Genomic DNA, 23,104 nt, shown 5'->3' with positions numbered 1-23,104 from the left:
TAAGAACTAAGCGGAATGACTAGCACTCTGACAGAGTATCTTGTCCTGCTGAATGCCTGACACAGCTGTTGTACAGGCCTCAAAACAAGCCAAGCAAACCAGCACTAAGAAATGACTTCTCTGAACAAAACCTAACTTCCAACTTAATTCTACATTACCTATCAAGTTATTTTTAAATCTAGCATTGGACCCAAATACATACATACCAGTCCTCCCAAGGGCAGTGGATGAGGGAACAGAGTATGACAGAGATGACCATAGGCAATGGACTGTGAGCTAAATCCATAGTCTTAGCCACGGCTCAGGATCCGTGCTACATTTTCCTTCAAACAGCTTCAACCCTCAGCCACTCAGCTGACTATGCCGTGATCTCTGTAATTCCCTACGCAATGGATACGGACAGAACCAAACTGAACTAATTCTACACCATCGCAGAAGTAAAGTGATTCCGCAAGCCCGAGGGTGTACCAGACAACAGCAAGATGTGCATTTCCCATTGCTTCAATCATTAGACCACCACCGTGAAGACAGGAGAGGAGGGTAGCAGACGTCTTACACATGACCAATAAGACTACTTGCTATTTACAAAGAATTTTACTGTTTTCAAAATACAACACTTTTACTTAAATAATTTCACCTTCCCAATCTTGGGTAAGGCAGAAAAGCTTGTCCTCACAACTATAGCCCTTGACTATACATCAGAAAAAACTCAAGAGCTTTCATACTGCTGGTACCTGGGGCACACCTAAATCATTATGATCAAACCATGGGGCCTACACACTAGTCTTTTTACACACACACACACACACACACACACACACACACACTCTAGCCTAAAGTTAGAGCTGGAAATTACTACACTATTTCATAGTTTCCATGTGAACAATGGCTGTCAGGAGAATTAACCCTTGGTGACTCTGGTCATTTTGATTTCTTGCACTTACATGATAAAAGCAGGAAAAGAGCTGTCCTCTGGGGCGGTAATGGCTATCCACAATGACCAGGAGGGTATTAAGCACCATGGAAACCCACTCTTTCACTGGAAGGAAATTAGGTTGAACCTGTAGATAAGGAACAACATAAAATGACAGTAGAAAAAAACAGAACAACTAAACTTTATTTTGACATCTAGAGTACAGCCATCTTTTTGTTAAATAATGAAATGCTATCATCAAAAAGTAAACTTAATCTGCTTGGACTACATGAAGTGAATAGAGCTGGCAAATATATGTCCTGACCTGTTCCCCAACAAGAATACAATTATATTTTATTCAAGACTGATCAGAAGTGAGAAGACAGAGACAACAGAATATACTCAATTTTCCTCAGTCCAGTGAATTATGATAAAAACAACATAGATAATAAAGAAGGCAAAAAACAAATTTAAAACTTCCAAAATTTATGACTTATTTCACAAAATAGCCAATTAACCTGCAACATTGTGACCAACGTCTCTAGCATTTCTGTTTACTATTATATATGGCTGCCCATCACGTATCATGGCCACATTCACCTAACTAACAAATTATTTTTAAAAAAACCAAAAACCAAAAACCAAAACAAAACAAAAAAACCTCCACTAAAGAGAAAACTTAGTAATAAAAGTCACCCATGGCCATGGGGTCTGAAACATTCATCTTAAGATCTTTTGTTATTGGTCACACATGTTCAACTTTAATCAAATAATGAGATCTGGATTTTGTATTGAGAAATGGCCAAAGGCAAGGTCAACAAAAATAAAAGCAAAGCCCCACTCTCACCCTGCATGGCTTCTCAGTTTGAAAAGACTGGAAGGAGAGAATAAAAAAATATGAGAATCTAGAACTTCAACTCTGAGCTATACCCCCAGTTATTATTGGGCAAACTAACTTGACAACTGGTAGTTCATTATTATAGGGGAAAAGGGCCAGTCAAAGAAACACACCCTGACCAGAACCAAAGAAACACACATTGGCCCTGGAACCAGAGCCAAAGAAATGCTGACCCTGAAACCAGAGCCAAAGAAACACACTTTGGCCCTGAAACCAGAGCTAAATCTGCCTGACCACCTGAGCATGAAACCAACCAATCCCTGAGCAGAAAACCAACCAATCTCTGAGCACAAAATCTAGCCAATCTGAGTGTGTCCAACCTCAAGGGGATGGAAATCTGACTAATCTCCCTTAAAATCTTCACCCTTGAAAAACTCCACCCCTAAGAAGCCCTATATAATCCTCACTGCCATTCAGTTTGCTGCTGCCTTTTTCCACCCTGGCAGAGGCAACCACTCTCCTGGGTTCCTCCCTCCCAATAAATCTCTTGAAGGAGGTCTGGGTGAGACATTTTGCTGGAGCAGAGATGGAGCCTGGGCTGAGTAGAGCAGAGCAGAGCAAGACCGTAACATGGAGCAGAGCTATCATATTGGGGAACCCTTTCCCTGGAGCAGGGCTGTAAGCTGTTGTGCTTACAGTGACTTTGTGGTATTCATTGGCTCCCAATTGCCAGAATACTTTTCCATCTGAGTTGCAATGCTTACAACTATAATTACCCGCCAGAAAAGGGATACTAGAATATGCATGAACTTTCAAGGTTACAGATCTAGTTAGCATGTAGCCTTTGATAAGGTATTCCATGGCTCTTTCAATGAAATGAAGCATTTCCTTATCTTTCTCATTATTAAAACAAAATTCTGGGTTCAAAGTTAAATATCTGAATGTTAACTAATTATACTTTTATCATTCATGCAATATCCCTGGGCTTCATTCCCTTCTCTCCACGTAATGTACATTTGTAGCTCTTGCCTCACAGTACTGATTCTCCTGTTCATTGGTGCCAGTGTCACTGAATGTAATATAAGGTTATTTGTGTCTCCAACAACAAATTTGGCAAGACACTGAGTAATAGCGAAAGTATATAGATTTACTAAAAGTGAGAAGAGCAGATGAATTAGAACAGGCCTAAGTAAACAGTTAACTCAAGAACCTCAAGATTACTGAGGGGCTTTTGAGCTTAGGTAGAGGGAGGAGCAGCTCCCAAGGACAGGAATAGAATGGGTCCTAACCTGTTAATATAACTTTGGAAGATCTGCACTTAGTCAATTAAAGATGTTTTGCTCCTGACTCAGGAACCACTTCAAAGATAGATCTCCCTCCATGACCTTGGTCCAGCAGTGGTTTGAATGGACCATGCTTATCTTTCCTTCTACCAGGATGTGTCTGACTAAAATTACCCACAGGAGAGAAGGTACTGGGTGGTACCCTAGATGAAGGGGTAGACACATTTTTTCCATCAAAGGTCTTAGTTCACTGGGCTGTCCCTAAACTCACCTACTTCAATAACACCCTTTGGATAATTCTCTCTTCTCTGTTCTTTAGAGATTAATTAAATGATCAGATGAAGCTGTGTTCGTAGCCTACCAATGGGATAGGCATAGGACCCTGAGAACCTAAATTGTAAATGGCGGATGGAAGGACAACAAATGACCCGAGTAGGAACAGTCTGCTGAGGTATTTCAACAGCACTTGTGTCAGAGGCTACCTTTTTCCTGGCCAAATCCAGCCTTAGTTTTGTTCAATTCCAAAAGTTTCCAAATTCCATGCATTGTTAGTTCTTCTTTTTTTAATGAATGGGAGTTAGTTTCTTTGCAGCCAGAAAAGCATCAGGAAAGGAGGTTACAGAGTTCTAGGTGTAGTGGTAACAGCTATAATCCCAGAACTTGTGAACAAGAGTTAGGATAGTGAGTTGGGGGCCAGCCTGGGCTACATAGTGAGACCCTATCTTAAAAACCAAAACAAACCAAATGAAGACAAAACAGAGAACAAATGGCTCATAAAACACTCCTCTAGGACAGAGACAGTGATGTTAATAATGGCTCTAGTTATCGAGAGCTTAGCATGTACCTATTGTCGTGAGATTGTGTGTGTCTGTGTGTGTCCTCACATTCATTTAACTTTTACAGCACTGTCATCCCATCTTATAGATTGGGAAGCAGGTTCTAAAAGTGCAGATCACTATACAAAGGTTTACAGCTAATAAGTCAAAGTAATAAAATTTAAATATAGGCCTCTGTTATTCCAAAGCCTGTGTTTTGTTTTGTTTTGTTTTGAACTACTTGGGCCACATCATATCTTGATAATGATAGCTAACAGATAATGGAACTGTTTAAACAAGAACAAATCCACAGCTTTTTATTTTGACAGATATGAATTATCTGAAAAAGCACATTGGAAATGAATATTGGCCAGCCTGCCACATGTTTAATTAAGAAATAAATGCCTTGCAACAATGAATAGGCACTTTATCATTGACATCTACAATTAAAATGCAAAGTACAATTTTTTTCAATAAGTAAACACAGCTTATTTATCATTTTTTGACAGCATTGTTCACTTTCTGTAAGCCTGGTTAACCCCCTAAGATTGGTTACCAGTGATGTAATCACAGAAAGACAGCCCTTGTTTCATAAAATTGGCACCTTCAGATGGAAATGGCCATTTAACTACAATGGGGAAAGGAAAACAGAAAAACACCAAGTGAGTCAGCAAGACAACAGGGCTAACAGTAAAGCTCATCAAGTAGCAGAATTTTGTGGTGATATATTGTGTAACACAATAAAACTTACCTGGGGATCAGAGGACAGAGCCAGCCACTAAATTAGACATAGAGGTCAGGCAGTGGTGGCACACACCTTTAATCCTATCACTTGGGAGGCAGAGATCCATCTGGATCTCTGTGAGTTCAAGGCCACATTGGGCTACATGAGAAAAACAGAACCAGGCAGTGGTGACACATGCCTTTAATCCCAGGAAGTCATATGGCAGGGCACAGAAAGGTATATAAGGTGTGAGGAAACAGGAAAATCTGAGGATTTTATAGAGGTAAGCTAGTGGCTGGCTGTTCTGCTTCTCTGATCTTTCAGCCTTCATCCCAATATCTGGCTCTGGGTCTTTTATTATAAGACTTTTTAAGATTCGTGTTACAGGATTTGAAGATGCAGTCACAGAAATTAACCTTGTAAACCCGGGCCCAGGCTACCTAAGTCAGGACTAAGGAGATGTAACCAAAGCCCACATGACCTAAATCCTTCCAACTCACCTCCAAGACTCCATCAGAATCTGAGGAAAGGCTAGCTTCGTGCTTGGACACCACGACAGCAAGGCTGCTCAAGGCCAACAATGCATTCCCTTTGACCACCGGACTCTCCCTGTGTTAAGAAAAGCCAAGAAAGGACTCAGGAGACCAAGAGAGAAGATATTATCATGGGAGAGCAGACAAGGTGGCAGAGCCCTTCCACTGCAGCACAAACCTGGTTAAAACTAGATGAGAATGCAGGTCCGGGAGACTAGAGATATACTCACTGGTTAGACTGCTTGTTGTTCTTAGAGAGGACCTGAGTTTAGTTCCCAGCATGCAATTCACAGTCATCAGTAACTCTAGTTCCAGGAATCTGACACTCTGGCCCCAGGCATATACATGATACACACACATATGCAGACAAAACTCTTCTAAACTCCATAGGCCCCAGACATACACATAATACACACACATATGCAGATAAAACTCTTCTAAACTCCATAGGCCCCAGGCATACACACAATACACACACATATGCAGACAAAACCTTGATACACAGAAAATAAAAATAACCAACCAGGCTGGACAGCAGTGGCACACGCCTCTAATCCCAGCACTCAGAAGGCAGAGGCAGGCGGATCTCTGTGAGTTTGAGGCCAGCCTGGTCTACAGAGCAGGATCCAGGACAGGCACCAAAACTACATAGAGAAACCCTGTCTCAAAAAAAACAAAACAAAACAAACAAACAAACAAAAGCCAGGTGTGCCAGTGCACACCTTTAATCCAAGCACTCAAAAGCAGAGGCAGGTAGATCTCTGTGAGTTCAAGGTCACCATGGTCTATATAGTGAGTTCCAGGACAGTCAGGGATACCTGATGACCCTGTCTTAAAAATAAAGAAAACAAAATCAAATAAAAAGAAATACATCCTTTAGAACCTGTAGGTCTGTTTCCCCTCAGATACCAATAACTTCTGTGCTGACACTAGAGCTGATTTTTAACTCTCCTCACCATGGCCATTGTGACCTCGTGCAACTTAAAAATGCCCGTTCTTACTTCTACATTTTCTTCCTGCATATCTCATTTCATTCTCTGACACAGCATTTCCCAAGCTGTATTCTTCTATGTCGTTTTTAGCCAATTTGAATTTATTGATTTATCCCCAAAACAGAATTAAACACCTAGCAAAGTATAATGGCCTCTTCTGAAGTAGCAGTGTATGGAACCAGCTTCCCCTAAATCAGGTCACAAGTTTCCTTTACTCCCACATAACATGTGGCAGCTTCTGGTAGTCATGACTCCCCTTCTCCCTTATCCCACTATATCAAAGCCAGAAGCCTTATGGCTACTTTGTAATATGACTTAGTGATTCCAGATAAGATAGGAGGTAGGGGGGGGTTGTTTTTAGACCACTTGGGTTGAGAGTTGTCCTGTTATATAATTCAAATGGTAGCTTTCTAATATTAACAATAAAACTATTTTTTACTTCACAATTTGGCATCATAAAAATTACCTAATTTTCATACATACTTAGCATGTAAAAATGTACACTTAGTATTACTCCATACCCCCAAGGCTAATCCTATGGAAGGAAGCTCTGAATGAGACCATGAAGAGCTGCTGTCTGCAGCAGAACTTCCCCATCTCAAGAATCGACTCTTGGGCATGTAATTGCAACCCCATGATGTCCCACAGAGAATGTCCCCAGGGCCCTGGAACGGAAACTAAGCCTGAGTTCACTGCATGCATTTATTATATGCAGTACAGAGTTAGAGCAGACCCAGAGGATGAGAGTGACCTTCACACCAGCTCCTCAAGCTAGCCTAGTATCTACCTCCAGATCAGTCTGCACACAGCTGAGAAGGTACTAAAAGGTTCCCAGGAACACGTGTTCTTGCATGTTTGCCTCTAGTTTTACAGGAATCAAGTCTTTTCATTTACCTAACCCTTTCTGCTTCTCTCCCCCGGACCCTGAGCAGAAGCAGTCCAGCTCAGCGAAGCCCTGCTCTACAGCTTGCTCATTCTGTCCAGCCCTTTTCAGTTCAGTCTTCTGGGAGGTCTGCCTTGAGTCTGTAAGGCATCAACATTCCTACTAAGGACTGGGATGAAAAACCTCGAAGGACTCCTAGAGGTCCAAACAAATGGTTCCCACTGAGGCTGTGGAAACATTAATCCCTAAGGATAGACTGTGCGGGAGAAGGGGGAGGAGAGGAGAAGAAGAAGGAGCTATTTAAAATTCTCACAAATCTGAAAATTGAATCTTTAGTCTTCTCACTATACAGAAAACACAGTTAAATAGCTACCCAAAATTGCATATCAAATCTCATTAAACAGGCATCTTACATAAAAAGTATCTTTACAACACTCAAGTTACAAAAGAGAATTTAGCCTATTTCTTTTGAAAGATTTATTTTGATTTTTAAACTTGTGTATATGTATACGTATGTATATAATGAATGTATGTATGTATGTATGTATGTATGTATGTATGTATGTATGTATGTCCATTGTCCACGGGAGTGTATATGTGTGTTGATGCCATCATGCCATCAGAGACCAGAAGAGGAAATCAGATCCTCTGGGGCTGGAGTTACAGGAGTGAGCTGCCTGACATGGGTGCTGAGATCCAAACCTGGGTCCTCTGCAATAGCAGTGGATGTTCTTAACCACCATGCAATCTCTCTAGCTCCTGCCTGCTGTAAAACAGTACTCCAAATCACTTTATTTCACTCGTCTTGACACACCTGAGGATGTACTGTAGAAAAGAAAATGAAGGAAAATATATTTAAGGCCACTGCTAATTCGATCTTTGGATGTAACCTGAATTTTATCTAGACATTAATTTCCAGATAGAACATAATAGCTCAGTCTATGCAGAGCATCCATGGTTCAAGTTTACAGCTGGAGAAGACTCCAGGCCTGGAGGAGAGCTTGCTTATCTCAAGCCTGTTACAGTGCACACTGCATACTTAGCAAACATTCAAGGAAGAGCTGGCTGGTGAAAAGTCTACAACCAGAGCAGCACAAACTTGCTGCCTTGTTACTCCAATAACTACCCCACCAGTCAAACAGCTGTGGCTAATTTACATAATAACATGTCAGCAACAGTACAGTCTTTATCTAAGCAACACCACTGACATTTTAATTAAATTGTCCTTTGGAACAAACTGATGTCATTAACCTAATTAAAAAGCCCAAGGAAGGATGAGTTTCAGTGATGCTTTCTGAGGGATAAAGTATTGCCTTACATATCAGCAAAGTGACCCAATCACTTGGGGATTTTTGTCTTCGAGTTCAACCCATTTAATTAATAACAATGAAAACAAATTGCCATCAGTCATCTGTCTTACCCATGTTCTCCCTTAGTCATAACCCCATTCTTGAAAATGCTCTCTCAAATGAGCAAGTCAGTAACTCTGTGACTGGAAGTTACTTCTGCATTCAACTTATGAGTGAACAAAACAAGCCCCGGGCTCAGGCAGTCACTGCGGCAGCTCAGCTGTCAAAGGGTAGGAGCGAGGTCTCTGCCTGGGTGAAGGAAGCCACTGGAAAGATGGAGAGGGAAAGTGGCAGCCATTGTCTCCTCTTCTGTCACTGTCATTCAGCCTCTGGACCTCAAATAATATCCTAGTCACTTCCTGCCACAGCTAGCCCTATCCCAATTGTTTTATTAGATAAAATCTAAAAGAAAAAAAACTACACTGTGAAGTTTTTGATAAAACGGTGGTACTCCTATAAGAATCTGAACTGTTTTATTGTGTACCCCTGAGAATGTGAACACACTGACCCTGGGTACTAGTAGCAATGTGTTGCTTCAAAAAAATCTATAGAGAAAAGTCATGTTGAAGTAAGATTTAAGAACAGGTGTATAAAGGTGACTTTGGAGGCAAAGTTATAGTTTGTCTCAACATAAACCTGCTTCTGCTCCAAACGTCCTGCTTCTAACAGGATGTAAGAACAACACTGCACAAGAACACAAACCACGAAAGGAAAGGAGGAGAGATGACCACCCTTACCTGTGCGGCAGAGCACACGCATTCCTAAGGGATCCTTCCTGCAGATGTTTCCCCAGGCCCACCCCAGCAGTGGGGAGACCACCAGTTCCCCTTTCATTTATTCAGCTGGAGTGGGGTGAAGGAGTGAGTAATGAGCATGTGCTGAGATCGACTTTACAATTATGTGGCTGTTTGTTTCTGTTTTCCCTAATGCCCAATCTCTTTAGCCACACAGTGTCCCAGGATATGACTAGGGTACATAACACTGCACTTAAATACTTCTATAGCACACGGGCCTCAGTGCACATAAAATCCTAGGGCAGGAATGTGCCTGTGTTAGTTGGAGATGAAGAAGAAATCGAGGAAACATGACACAGCAGCAGAATGTGGTGGAGGAAGGGAGCTCTGAATGCCACTGGCTTGTGTCTCTGCCGCCAGGAACAATTAGTTAGCTTGTTAGCAGAGAGGCCTGAAGAGACGGCTCCGGCGAGTCAGTTCATTCATTCGGCTGTAATTTCCTTAGTGAGTTTTGGCTTAAGGTAAATAAAAAGCCTCACGGTAGTAACACTCAAGCAATTTTTGTTAAAACCATCACCAGGATATGACTGACATCACCTTTTACTGAGTCTTTGTATTAGTGTTGTATATATAAAATTCATTTTTAAAGTCTGTCATAGAGCTGATGAGGTTTAATCCAAGGCCAGATTAATTGCTAATCAGAATCCAATTTCTAGACACACTAGACTACATAGCAACCAGGAAGTGTAAGAGAGGGCCCCACTTTATTGGCTGCATTGCAACTGAGATTTAATCTATTTGTAGACCCAATGTAACTCATATGCTCTAGAATTCATTTCTCCCCCTTGAACTAAATTATAATCCTTTAAATGTAAGCCAAACCACATGGCATTTTGTTAAGGTGTTCAAGTTGAGTATCTCTCGATTAAAGAGCAACTATGTATTTGTACCAGTCCCTCTGTGTGTACAAAAAGGCATGTAGTGAGAATTGATATAGTTAACACAAGTAACAATGGTTTTCTATAAAAAAAAAAATACTTTACAGTTTTTAATATTATGAAATGTCCCAGAAGGAGACAGTGTGTGTACCTGTGCAGGAGTGAAAGGTTTATTAGTAATTTAGGTAGGAGAATAAATGACTTACTTTGCAGCTGTCTTGGTGATCTCATCAGTCAGCATGTCTCTGACCCTGCAATAAAGATAGAAAACAGACACAGTTTATATGACACCAAGGACTGCACCCACTATCTTATTCATCAATTTATAAGAACTTCCAGAAGGCCAGTTACATGGCTCAGCGGGCAAAGGCACCTGAGGACCCAAGTTTGATCACTGGGAACTACATGGTGCAAAGAAAGAGATCAAATCCCCCAATGTCCCCCTGAGTTCCACTTGCACACTGTGGCCCATGCATGCTATGTGCCCTGACACATAAATAAATAATGAATGTGAGAAAGATAATTTAAAACTTCCAGCAATGCCTCTGGGTCTTAAGGGTGCAAGTGCAGACCTGGCTCCGGAAAAGAACATTAACAAGGGCTTTACCTTCCTGTTTGTAGGATGCTAGTGGTGACAGGCAAGGAGACAATGTAACCAAGGACAGACAGGCAGTGTTGTGACCATGCCATCCCGGGAGTGGTGGGTGCATGGTGCCTTTTCTGTGGACTGGGTGTGGCCTTCTCCTAAACCTATGCTGATAATAACTGGAGGGAGAGCCTTCACAGAGAGGCTTAGTGCTCTCACGGGAACAGGCACGAGGAAACTTGCATCCTCTGTTTCTTCCATGTGAGAATACACAGGATGGGAGAACTTACCAGACATGCTGGTTCCCAGACTCTAGAGAAGGGAAAAAGTCTTCTGTTGTCAAAGCCACCCAGTCTACAGCACTGCTGTTATGACAGCCCCAAATGATACTGTTCTCTCCTTTTGCATGAGAGCTCACCAAAATATCAATTTACTGTATCCAAATTGTATATACAGAAGTCACTGTATGTATATATAAAATTCAACTTCAAATACCAAAGTCAAAAGAAGATAATCATACCTATGGGCTGGAAGGTAGGTATGCTCGGGGTAAATAGTTATAGACTACAACAGCATTTCCAACATAGGAACTCTGAGGTACAATAGGAAGCACTGTGTCAGATTTACATTTTTTAAAATTCTTTGAAGGTTTATTTTTATTTTTGAAATGTGTGTGTGTGTGTGTGTGTGTGTGTGTGTGTGTGTGTGTGTGTGCGCGCGCGCGCGCAAGCGAGCAAGCAAGCATCCACACCACATATGTATGGCTGCCCAGATAGGCCAGAAGATGGTTTTGGGTCACCTGGAAGTGGAATTTCAAGAGATTGTGAGCCACTTACAAGAATGAACTCAGGTCCTTCACAAGAGCAGAAAGTACTCTTAACCATTTCTCCAGCCCCTCAAGGCTTTTTTTGTTTTGTTTTGTTTTTTATAAAACTTTATGTTCATAACTTTTTGCATCTGACATATAATAAACTCTTAGTGACTCACCATTCCTGAGAATAAGTCATCCTTAAGAACCAAGCTTTTCACATACTTGCAAACTGCTCTTATAGAGCACAAGCATATTTTAAAAAGTAATTCACTGTGCAATTGATCTACAGATGTCCACATTTTCTGTAATCTTTTAGTGTTCAGTGTGTGATAGGAAGACATGAGGGGCTGTCTTCTAACAGGCATGCATGGTCACACCAGAGCAACTCTAGCCCCACTGTTCTGCTGTATCATGGTCCCCTGCTTGTACCACTGTCCTTAGCAAGTGAAGATGTTGTCATATCTACGCTCTGAGGAAAAGACAAGGCCCTCCAACTGCCACTTACACCGCTACCGTTCTCACACACCAAACGGTTTTTAGAACAGAACTAACTAGGCCGGATTCAAGTTCACCTCCTACTTTAGGTCCATCACTAGTCTGGATTTTATCCCACAGTTCTACCCAAAGAGTTCCCTTGATGGTCACAGAAGATTTTCAAGAGGCTAGACTGAATGATCACTTCTCAATATCCATCTTCAGTACTTGAAACAATGCTGGCCCCCTTCTTGGATCACTGTCTGTCCTTGGCTCTAGAGAAGCAACCCTCTCTTGCTTCTCTTCTATTACTGATTGCTAGTTTCCTGCCTAGTTAATGGTTCTCTCTGCATCATCCCCTCCATTCCATACTGCTGAAGTAGACCAGGGCTCAATGCTCTGAAATTCTCTTTCTTTACAAATTTCCTAGATTTCATCCAGCATCGTGATTTTAACTGTCACCAATATGCAAATGATTCCCAAAATGATAGCGCTAATCTTCATGTCTCCTTTGGGCTCTAGACTCAACAACCTACTTGGTATCTCTAGTTCAAGACCTCATTAAGTATCTCATACTTTCAGATCTAGAATCTGGTAAAATTGGCTGTCTTGACTGCTATTTTTCTTGACTTAGTCAGTGGAAGCTCCATTCTTTCAACCAGGATTTTACCCTTGATGTCCATCTTTCACATCTCCATTTAAACCAATAAGTTAAACCTATGAAATTATAAACCAATGAGCCTGCCTTCAAAACAGATTCAAAATTGACTTTTCATTCTTCTCTTGCTAGCACCCCAGCCTGACTCTCCCATCCTTTGTCTGAATTATTGCAGCAGAATCCTAATCAATTTCTGCAGAAGCTGCCTTCACAACACTTAGAGCACTCCTTCCAAATCAGGAAGCAGATACCCAGTTTCAAATCCACCAATGGTACCCCTCTCTCAGAGACTCTTGATCTCCAGAACTCTGTGTCACACCTTGTTCCTTCCTTGTTCCCTCCATGCTGCACTGGCTTCACTTTCTAGAGTGTTCCCTAGGATTCACCATCCCATTGCAGGGGTTTCTCTTGCCTCCAGACTGGCTCATCCCATCACTTCAGGCCTCATCTCAAGGCCATATTATTAAAGAGGTACTCCAGAACTTTCCATGGAAGAGAGTAACCCCTTAGCTCTTCCCACTCACCCCAGCCCATTCACTTTCTACTACTTTTGCCCTAATCAAAATCGGTCCTATTCCATTTGTCTGTTTATTATCTGTTTCTATTCAGTGGCTTATAAGTCTGGGGAGAAGAAGAAAATGCTGTTTTTCTATGCTCAGAACAACTCCTGGCACACAGAAAATAATAAATACATTTGAAGTAATAAAGAAATGTCTTTATTTGGATTGGGACTGTGTAAAAATAAAGTTGCAGAAGAGTTCCTTTCAAAATAGCCTATCAGTTGCTTATCAGTTGTATAGCAAAGTCCCCTGGTCTACACTGTATTAATGAAACACCCAGGGCCATTTCTCCCTAATACTCACATCCACACAGCTTGTGAGTTTCATCAGAGGCTTATGTCCAGTTCTATATCTTTGAGAATGTAGTAAATACAACATTCCTGTCAAATTATCACTTCTAGAAGACAAATCAAAACTAGATCTCAAAACAGCAAATAGGAGAGCTGGAGAGACGGCTCCCAAGACCTGGGTTCAATTCCCAGCACTCACATGGCAGGTAAACAGTCTTTATAACTCCAATTCTAGGAGATCTGATGCTCTCTTCTGGCCTCTGCAGATACTATATGCACGAGATGCACAGACAGACATGCAAGCAAAATCAAAATACACGTATATATAAAATAATAAAGTCTAGAAAAAAAAACAGGAAGTGAAACCCAAATTCTTAATTTCTAATGCTAAATCCATTGCCTTTTAAAAAAATCTATAAAATAAAACAGAACAGAATTAAATACATAAATATTTTATTCTCTGCAATCAAGTCACTTTTGTCCAATTTTGAATAAAGCAACCTGTGGATATAGACAAGGCTATTTAGGTTCTGGGAAATTACTTTATGTTCAGGTTGCTGCATCAATTAATATGGCAAACTGTTCTTCTCAAACTATATAACAATTTATGTTGTTCTTAATGTGTTAGCATTTATATATTCCCAGGTAATGTAGTAGGAACACCCTAGGGAGCATTTGCTGGGGAAAGAAACTAAAGGTCTGAGACAGAAAGACTGTCACAATCCTGAAGATGTCTTGGGGAGCAGGGAGAAGGGGAGTAGTTCTAGACTACGTATGTGGTGGAGTGGCACTGAATCGAGTGGAACAGAACCTTCTATTCAAAGGCACTAAAACAATCAGTTATAAAAACAACACTGAGGGGACCAAATCATTCCCACACTGCGTCAGGGGAAAACATGTGTAGACATATTCAGCTAGCCCTCTGGACCTGTGAGTTCCACGTCTATAGATATGACCAAACATAGATTAAAAATCATTAGGCAACATTGTGTCTGGACTGCCCTTGTATAGATACTTGTCACTTTCCCTAAACAATACAGCACAAAGACAATCATAGAATTGACACTGTATACATTACCAAAGTGTACTAGAGGTGGTTTATATGTAGGAGGATGTGCACAGACGACATATCAATACTATGCTGTGTATATAAAACATGAGCTTCAGTAGGTTTTGCTCTCTGCAGGGGTTACTGGTACCAATTCCTCACAGATCCCGATGAATGGGAATGCCTACACACACAAACACACACACACACACACACACACACACACACACACGTATACATAGTTCTGAAAACAGTGTTCCTTATCATATCTAGGGAGTAGGTGAAAATAACCTATCGGGTCTTCCAAGTTCCCTCTGGCTCACACAGAAGGCAATGCTGTCAGCATGGAAGCATTTAAAGTATGTTCCCATCATTGCTCATGGCCCATGACAACAGTGTGCAGCAGAATGTCATCCCCTCACCAGAGCCAGGCTGTGCTGCGCTTGTACTGCACCTCCTCGGGTCCTTCTTTGCCATGCTGTAACTGCAGCTCCAGCTCTGCTATCCTTCCCTGCAAACCACACAAGAAGAATCAGCATGCAGACCTGGTGGCTCAAAGTTCCTTTGGCCAACTGGCCACAGTAGTCCTGGTGGCATATTGGACCTTGAAAGTAAGTGAAGCAGTCATATCACTGCTCAGTGACTTTCTGCATTCGCCAGAGGCAATTCAGTGCTTCATTTCAGAATGCCTTTCAAAGCAGATCTGATTCTCACAGTCCTGTTTTAAAAGTCCCCTGCATGGCAATGGGCAGCAACCGATAATTTTAGGTATATAGAGATTGAGGTCTGAACAGCACTGTCACAACGGGACAGTGGAAAATGAACTAGATGGGAGTATAACACTTAAGATGTAAGTACTGTGTAGAAGAAGGAAATCACCACTGTTGCATTTCTACTTCTTGAATGAACTTATAAAAATATACACCAGAGCTTTCCACCCTCTCTTCCTTGAAGGGTGTGCATATGTGTAAGAGACTGACAGATGTCCCAAGCCTTACCTTTCTTTGTTGCTGTTGTTGTTTTTACTTTTTCAAGACAGGGTTCCTCTGTGTAACAGTCCTGGCTGTCCTGGAATTTTCTTTTAGACCAGGCTAGCCTTGAACTCACAGAGATCCACCTGCCTTTGCCTCCCAAGTGCTGGGATTAAAGGTGTGCACCACCACCGCCTCAAGCCCTACATTTCTTATGAGCAAAAGGAACCATTGCATTTTTGATAGTACTAATTTTCCCAAGTGCTTTTACACTTTTTCAACATGATCCTCTGTGCAGAGCAATCTCTACCTTCAGGAGGTCAGCTGTGCTGCTTGCAAAAGATCATCCAACTGGGCTTGTTGAACACTGACACTCCTTTACAGGAGGAGATGGTGGGGAAGGTCATGGAACCCATCCCTGAGCATTCACGTACTCCTTCTAACCAGGTGTGTGCAATTCTGCCCTAATGGCATAGGATTTGGGGGTATCAGAGAGAGACTAACAGATATAGTCTACAGAAGCTTAGGGAAAGGGGGCTTCATCTATGCAGCCAGGAGGAAACCATCACTCATGCTAAGGCAAGGTTTTCCAGGGAGGCTTCTTGGGATCAGCCCCATTCCTGTCAAAAAGCCACACCCATGCTTTGTAAATAAGCCCAGTGAACTCCTTTGTTTTCCTGGGGGATCTTAGTGCAGTTGAACCTTGGTTTTCCACTGGAACTTTAGGAGCAGGGGGTGGTACATGCTGTGTAGTCAGCCCCAGAGAGCAAATTCTTGACACAGTAAATATACATGGTTTTAAAATCAGTGATGAGGGGAAAATGTTCCCCCACAAAGCACAGCCATGTGTCCTTACCTGTAAAACAGCATGGTAAGCTCGAGTCATATATGCAAGCCAGGCCTGTGGAAGAAAGAGTGCCCGGTGCCATTCTGACAGCTGGACATGGACCTGTGGGAAGAAAGATGAGCGAAGCACGTTAGACTACACAGAACTCAGAAGAAAACAAAAACACCAACTCTATTTAAGTGGTTTCTTCTCTAAAACAAACCAAGTTAGTTCAGGATTGGAACCACAAATGATATCTTTTCAATATTCCCAGTTGAATAGAGTTTGGAATTTTCTAAAGACAAAATGAAGTAAGCCTGGGATTTTTTCTAAGTTAAAGCAAATGAAACCCTGCAATAACAAGTTAAGATGTATTTGTAATACAAATCCTCTGAAAACCAGGGGGAAAGGCCATAAAACCTCTTGCTAACGAGCAGGGTACTGTCTAAGAAACCCCCTAGTGATATTAAATAAAAATAAATATTACTCATAGCCTGGATTTCAAATATGAACACTTCAGAAGTAATAAACTGCCAACAGAAACCACATTGTGTAGAAACCATGGTGAAAAGAGCATGCAGGTCAACGCAGTACACATTGTGTGCACCACCGGCTGGCCGCCCTGTCATCAGGGTTGGTGTACAAGAGAAAAACAACACATGCCAACAGTGAGATCTACTTCTGAGTAGAGCCCCGACGAAACATCTGGCGTAGTCATTTCTGTTTCTACCTATTAACACGCAGCATTGCAACACATCTTCCCAGAATCCGTGCCTGTTCAAGATGCCCCAAGACAAACAGCTACAGTGCTGTCCATGCATCCCTAAACTCAACAGACAACCCTTTCATCCATATCGCTAAACTTTCATCCACTTCCCTACAGAAGAGAGAGAGGGGAGTTTGTATATAATTATGCAGACTTACGTAACTGCTGCTTCAGAACAGTTCCCAGTATTGTGAGGACATCTCAAGTGCCTTTTGATAGGAGAGACAATACAGCTGACTACAGCCGGGTATGCTGCATTCTCATCCTAGTGAAAACCTGCTGTGCAAGGGACTGCGGATGACAAGGACTATCAAGCACTCCCCCGGAACCTCTCCTGCAGGCAGGAGAGTCAGAAATGGGCATAAACAGACTGCAAGGAGGGGACTGTGAAAACTCTATAGGACGTGGGCCAGCAGAGAACACTGGGGTTAATTCTGACTTTCGTCTGTCACTTTTGGTGTCACTGCTGTTTTTCAAACATTAGATATTTAAACAGCATGAGATGGAGACTGAGACCATGAAGTGACTGGAAGACACTATAAGACTTTTTTCTGACTGAGTATCTATACTGCCTTGTCGGGGTGTTCGCCAATAGAAGGAATGAGCCCTCCAGCCTCTGCTTGTTCTTAGACTATCCAGAAAAAAACACAATAACCTAGGCCACATATCCAGCTGGGAAGGAGGCCCTCAGTGTTCATCCCTGTTCTCTGTTTCCAAATGCTTTCCCTTTTCCCCTATGAATTACGTTCTCTAGTCACAAAGTACATCATCATTAGCCCCTACTCTGATACCCAGAGTTAACAGAAACAACATTCAAATAATGCGACTTGAATTTTTACCTCTTACTTAAGAAATACAAAATATTTTCAAATTCTCCTGCCATATAATCCATGGGTATCATTGTACAATAAAGAGCTCTTGTCAGCCTCAGCACATTGACAAAAAGAACACTGAATCCTTTGGAAAGACAGTAGTTTCAATTCCTTCTTAATATTGAGTTTGAAAAGGGAATGAATTCTAGAAAAATGTAAATGTAAAGGAACAAATGGAATGGAGAGCTTCAAAAAAGAAAGCCACTCATGCTCAGAAGCCCCTCTGAAGGAGGCCATCAGCAGAAGGCCCAATTAATCCTGTGGCTCTGACCACACTGAGGGTATCAGATGCAGAGACTTAGGGAACACTCTGGCCTAGATTTCAACCTGAGGCCCCATGTTTTATGGAATTATACCTCAATCTTAGGGTGCCCTGGAATTAACTGAGTAGACATCTTTAAAAGTACTCCTTTGAATGTTCCCCTAGTAAAGAGACTTAGGGAAACAGCGTGCCAAAAGACAGGCCCTTTTCATTTGTGTCTCAGGCCAAAAGGCTTTCCATAACCATCATTAGGAAGTTATTTCAATGCAGTACATACATAGTTGTAAATATTGCCTATTTTTAAGGTTGAAGTTGCTAGCCTGAAAAATAAACTCAGTCAGCATTTATGAAGTATGAAAATTATGTCTAATTTGCTAGACTCTTGAGAAGTCTTCAGGAAACCTAGTCAATGAAATAGTAAATATTCATGAAGTTGCAAATATAGTTACCCAGCAGCTAATACAGCAGGGTCAGTAACCACTATGTCACTGAGTTTTAATAAAAACGAGAAACTTCATTTTCCCTATAACTAACCACACATACTCTTACAGTGAGAAGGATTGCTTGGGCACACAGGTCCTCTGTCTTCAGGAAGAGTAAGAGGAAAGTCTCCACACGTATGATATGGTAAGTATGATGAAACATCACCTAAAAAGAAGGCCAGACAAACATGCAAAGGGAAGAAGCATGCTAAAGAAATAAGGGTGAGGGCTGGGCAAGCACCAAGGTTAGCAGAATGCTCACGGTAGATCTCACTGCGAGAGTTAAGTGTGGCTGAAATTTGCCAATAGTGAGGAAACACATGCTAAAGGGAATCCAGAATGGTTCAGCTCTTGGAAAAGTTTGATAGTTTCTCAGAATATGAAACATAGTAGTTCCACTTCTAGATAGAATCCTCAATTATTTCAAACAAGAATTTGTAAACAAATGCCTGTATCAGCATGTTCACAAAAGCAAAAATTTAAAAATAGTAACCTAAATATCCATCTATGGATCAATAAGACAGTCTATATATGCATAAGATGTAATATTAGTGAAACAATGTCCTATTGGATGCTGAAATGCTAAACTGTGGATTAACCCTGAAAATATACCAAACCAAAAGGAGACAGACACAAAAGATCACATACAGGATTCTATCTATATGCAATAACCAGAATGGAGAGAAGGCAGAGCAGTGGTGGCTGGTGGCAGAGAGTGAGAGAGAGAAGACAGGATAAGTGAGAGGGGCTGTTTAATGGGAACACAGCTCATTTGGAAGGGACAATAGAAAGGGGAGAGATGCACAACACTGCTGCCTGTTACAGGCAGTCAAAGTTAAACTTCAGCATGGCTAATGCATGCTCTGGATGTCATGTCAATCTCAAGCAAACCGACAACAAAACCAGAAAACACATCACAGACCATACACAGGCGCAGGGCTGACCTGTGTGAGAAGGAGTCAAGAAGCCAGAATAGCTAGAGTGGGCAGCTGAAAAAGAGGAATGTGGTAAGGAAAGCCCCGTGGACTAATAGGGGAGCCGGGGAGTCCAGACTCTTCTAGGTCACTTTTCACAACTTGTTTCCCTCTTAAAGAGGAGCCATTCTCCGGTGTTGTTGAGAGGAACAGGATGATCTCATTTACGTTATACAAGGACCTTGCTGACTATTCAGCTGAAAACAGATGGACAAAGGTCAGCGCAAGAAAGCCTTGCCGAGGTTTCTACAGCCATCCAGGTAAGAGAAAACAGGAACTCTGAAAGAACAGTGCCACGACACTGTAAAGTAATGGCTTCCAAACACTCAGTTGTGCCATTTGGCACCCCACTTCTGATACCATGTTTAATATTTGAGTCAGAAAGTCAAGAGGACGACTTGTCTAGGCACAGTAAGGGAAATGGCTGGACTTAAGAATCAGCTCTTGGTCACTGTGGTGGGAACCTAGGGCATTTTAAGCTTTCATTTTAATTAGACAGAGACAGAAAAGAGACGGTGAAGGGGGACAGGTTTGATTATGAAGAGTGAGAAGGCATTTTTTAGGATGCTAGGATAATTCTTATCTTGACTGATGCTGCTTACAGAAATATGTGTACCTGCCAAAATGCAGAGTACACACTAACAGCGAAATCTATAGCAAGTTAAAGCTCAATAAAAAATATAGTTTGCATGTTTTAACACATTACAGGATATCTCATAAATATGAATAACTTGGTATACACATTTTTGCATTTTAATGTATCAGTTAAAAATTGTTTAATTAAAAAAATCAAAAGTAGTTAGAAAACCACTGTTTCTAGAATGTTTCCAGAGTCCCACCTTCAACTACCTCTTACACTCTCTGCTGGCTGGTTTATAGAAAACCCACTCTCAGTTATCTTCCCTGTCTGTCAATATCATCTACAAATACCCCTGTTATCAAGGTTTGAAACTTCAGGCTTGCTTATCTTGGGGGTCTTCCCTGACTCAATGATCAAGCCAATTTCTGAAATGCAATTTTGGCACACCCCTACTTCCTTCCTCGCTGGCCTAGTGCTATTTCTCCCCAGGTGACTATGACACCACCCATCCACTCTTCAGTGCCCTCAAACCTTTCCTCTGCTAGCCCATTGTAAATGGTGCTGCCTCTGTTGCATTAACTCAGAACTTCTTTGCAAAATCTTTAACAGTTAATAAAGAATGTCCTGCAAGCATTTTATATATATAACATCAAAACAACATCATTCACTTACAAGATAATTGTGCTGCTCAAGAACCTCAACCAATTTCCCCATAATTCTTGTACCTATATATCATTTAATCTTACTCTGGAGAACTGAGCTATAAACCAATTCCCACATTTTCCCTACTCTTGACAGGACGTATGGACTCACTCATCTCTCTGCCTTAAGTGTCCTCTCTTCCCATCATTTCACCTGACTGAACTTATTTCTCTCACCTCTATAGTTCTATGAACATCTGTAACCTCACACAGTTCCAAGGCACAGAGATCACAATCTGTTCATTCTAGGATCCCTTCAGAGTGCCTATAACATTGTCTTTGCACACATGCTGAGTTGAAACTAGATATAGCACATCTCCTTAACAGAGAGAAACAGTTGTCACATTAAAATTATAAAGTAAAATTTTTAAAGTCATCATAACTATGGTATTCAACCTTTTCTTGTTATAATATCAGAAATTAAACTCCAGGCCTCACATATTCTTAGTAGCTAGCCAAGCACTCTACCACTGTGCTATATCCTAAGCCTTTGTTTCACACTTTATTTTGAGATAAGGGCTCACTAAATTAACTCAGGCTGGTCTTACGTGATCTTCCTCCCTCAGCTTCTTGAGTTGTTGGGATTCAGGCATGCACCACCAGACCCAGCTTGGTATTCAACTTTCAATCATTCTAGAAACACAAAGCTTAAAAATAAAAACTTCTAGAGCCAGCCATAGTGACACACGCCTTTAATCCCAACACTCGGGTAGCTGTGGGGGACCTACCCTTTTCTCTGTGGCAAGTCTGCTCCCACTTTTTCTTCAGGGTATCCTTGAGGAGGGAGGAAGGAGAAATATTTAGATCGAAAGATAGAGGGGAGAGAAACAGAAACACAGGAAAACCTCGGGAGAGCCTGGATCCTTAGCCACCAGCCCTTCTGTCTCGTCTAAAGGACCTTTTATAAGAATGCAAGGGGGTGGAGCAAAAGACCGCCCCCTAGCACAGCTGCAGACCCTTTCTAATCACCTGGTAACCAACACATGTGTTCAAGCAATCCTCCAATGCCGCCCTGCTGAATAAAGCAAGCTCGGATCTCTCTAGGAAACCTTCCTGGGCCTCCACAGGAGGCAAAGGCAGATGAATCTCTGTGAGTTTGAGGTCAGCCTGATCTACATTGGGAGTTCTAAAACAGCCAGGAATAGAGAGTCTGTCTCACAAACTAACAAGCAAACAAACTTGTATGAGTCAACACAGCTGAAGTAAAAACATAATTATTATTTAAAACTTTACAGTTTTAAGTACATGCCCAAAATGTTCTAGCCCAGACATATTTATTTTCAGGTAAGTATCTACTAAGTGAAAAGGTAAAATTTTATAGCAAGTACTATAAACTTTACACTCTGAAACCCTGAAGGCATTTAGATTATGATTCAGTACACCTGAAATGCTAGCTCATGGAGATATCCTGCTTAGAAACACAATTCACAAATATAAGAGAACGTTGAGAGAGAAAGCAAAATCACTCACATTTTCTCCTGAGAAATGTTTGCTTAATGGAACCACACTTGTTCTGCTCCTTGAACAAACACCATCATATGGTTAAACCCATTTTAGCATCCTTTCTTTAACTACTATAAATCAAGTAAGAAAATCTCTTGATGAGGTTCTTTGTAAAGGTAGAGTGGGACAGGCAGAACAGGATGCACAACTGACAGATAAAAAAGTATTTGCTATTAATTTTAGGATCCCAATTTCATAAGCAAGACAAATTCCCTGTTCATCATTATCATCAAAATCACTTCAATCTCTGCCATAACCACCACCTCTGCTGCCGCCACCTCCACCTCCACCGCCACCAGCACCAACTCCACCACCGCCACCACCTCCACCACCACTACCACACCACAAACTCCACCTCCACCACCACCACCACCTCCACCACTGCCACCACCACCACCACCTCCACCACTGCCACCACATCTACCACCTCCATCACACCACAAACCCCACCTCCACCACCTCCACCACCTCCACCACCTCCACCACCTCCACCACCTCCTCCACCACTACCATGGCCACACCACACCACCACCACCTCCACCACCGCCACCGCCACCACCACCACCACCACCTCCACCACCACCTCCACCACCACCTCCACCACCACACCACAAACCCCATCTCCACTACTACCTTCACCACCGCCACCACCAACACCACCACCACCTCCACCACCACCAGGAACCTCCACTATCACCACCACCTCCACCACCACCAGCACCACCAGCACCACCAGCA

General features: G+C 41.9%; 1 protein-coding gene across 1 annotated transcript in view; it reads right to left on the bottom strand.

Annotated features, from left to right (window-relative positions):
- Positions 1-23,104, bottom strand: part of Focad (focadhesin) — a 286,698-nt gene that overhangs the window by 55,569 nt on the left and 208,025 nt on the right. Inside the window, exons 24-28 of the mRNA XM_036178561.1 lie at positions 16,257-16,349; positions 14,852-14,940; positions 10,209-10,253; positions 5,074-5,182; positions 945-1,061 (exon numbers count right to left, since the gene is read on the bottom strand). Of these exons, the coding sequence (XP_036034454.1) occupies positions 945-1,061; positions 5,074-5,182; positions 10,209-10,253; positions 14,852-14,940; positions 16,257-16,349 (453 nt within the window). The remainder of the gene's footprint in view (positions 1-944; positions 1,062-5,073; positions 5,183-10,208; positions 10,254-14,851; positions 14,941-16,256; positions 16,350-23,104) is intronic.

Source organism: Onychomys torridus, chromosome 2 (assembly GCF_903995425.1).
Source record: "Onychomys torridus chromosome 2, mOncTor1.1, whole genome shotgun sequence".
Lineage (NCBI taxonomy): Eukaryota > Metazoa > Chordata > Mammalia > Rodentia > Cricetidae > Onychomys > Onychomys torridus.
Note: the sequence above shows the minus strand (reverse complement) of the source record. Positions and strands in the feature narration are given on the sequence as shown.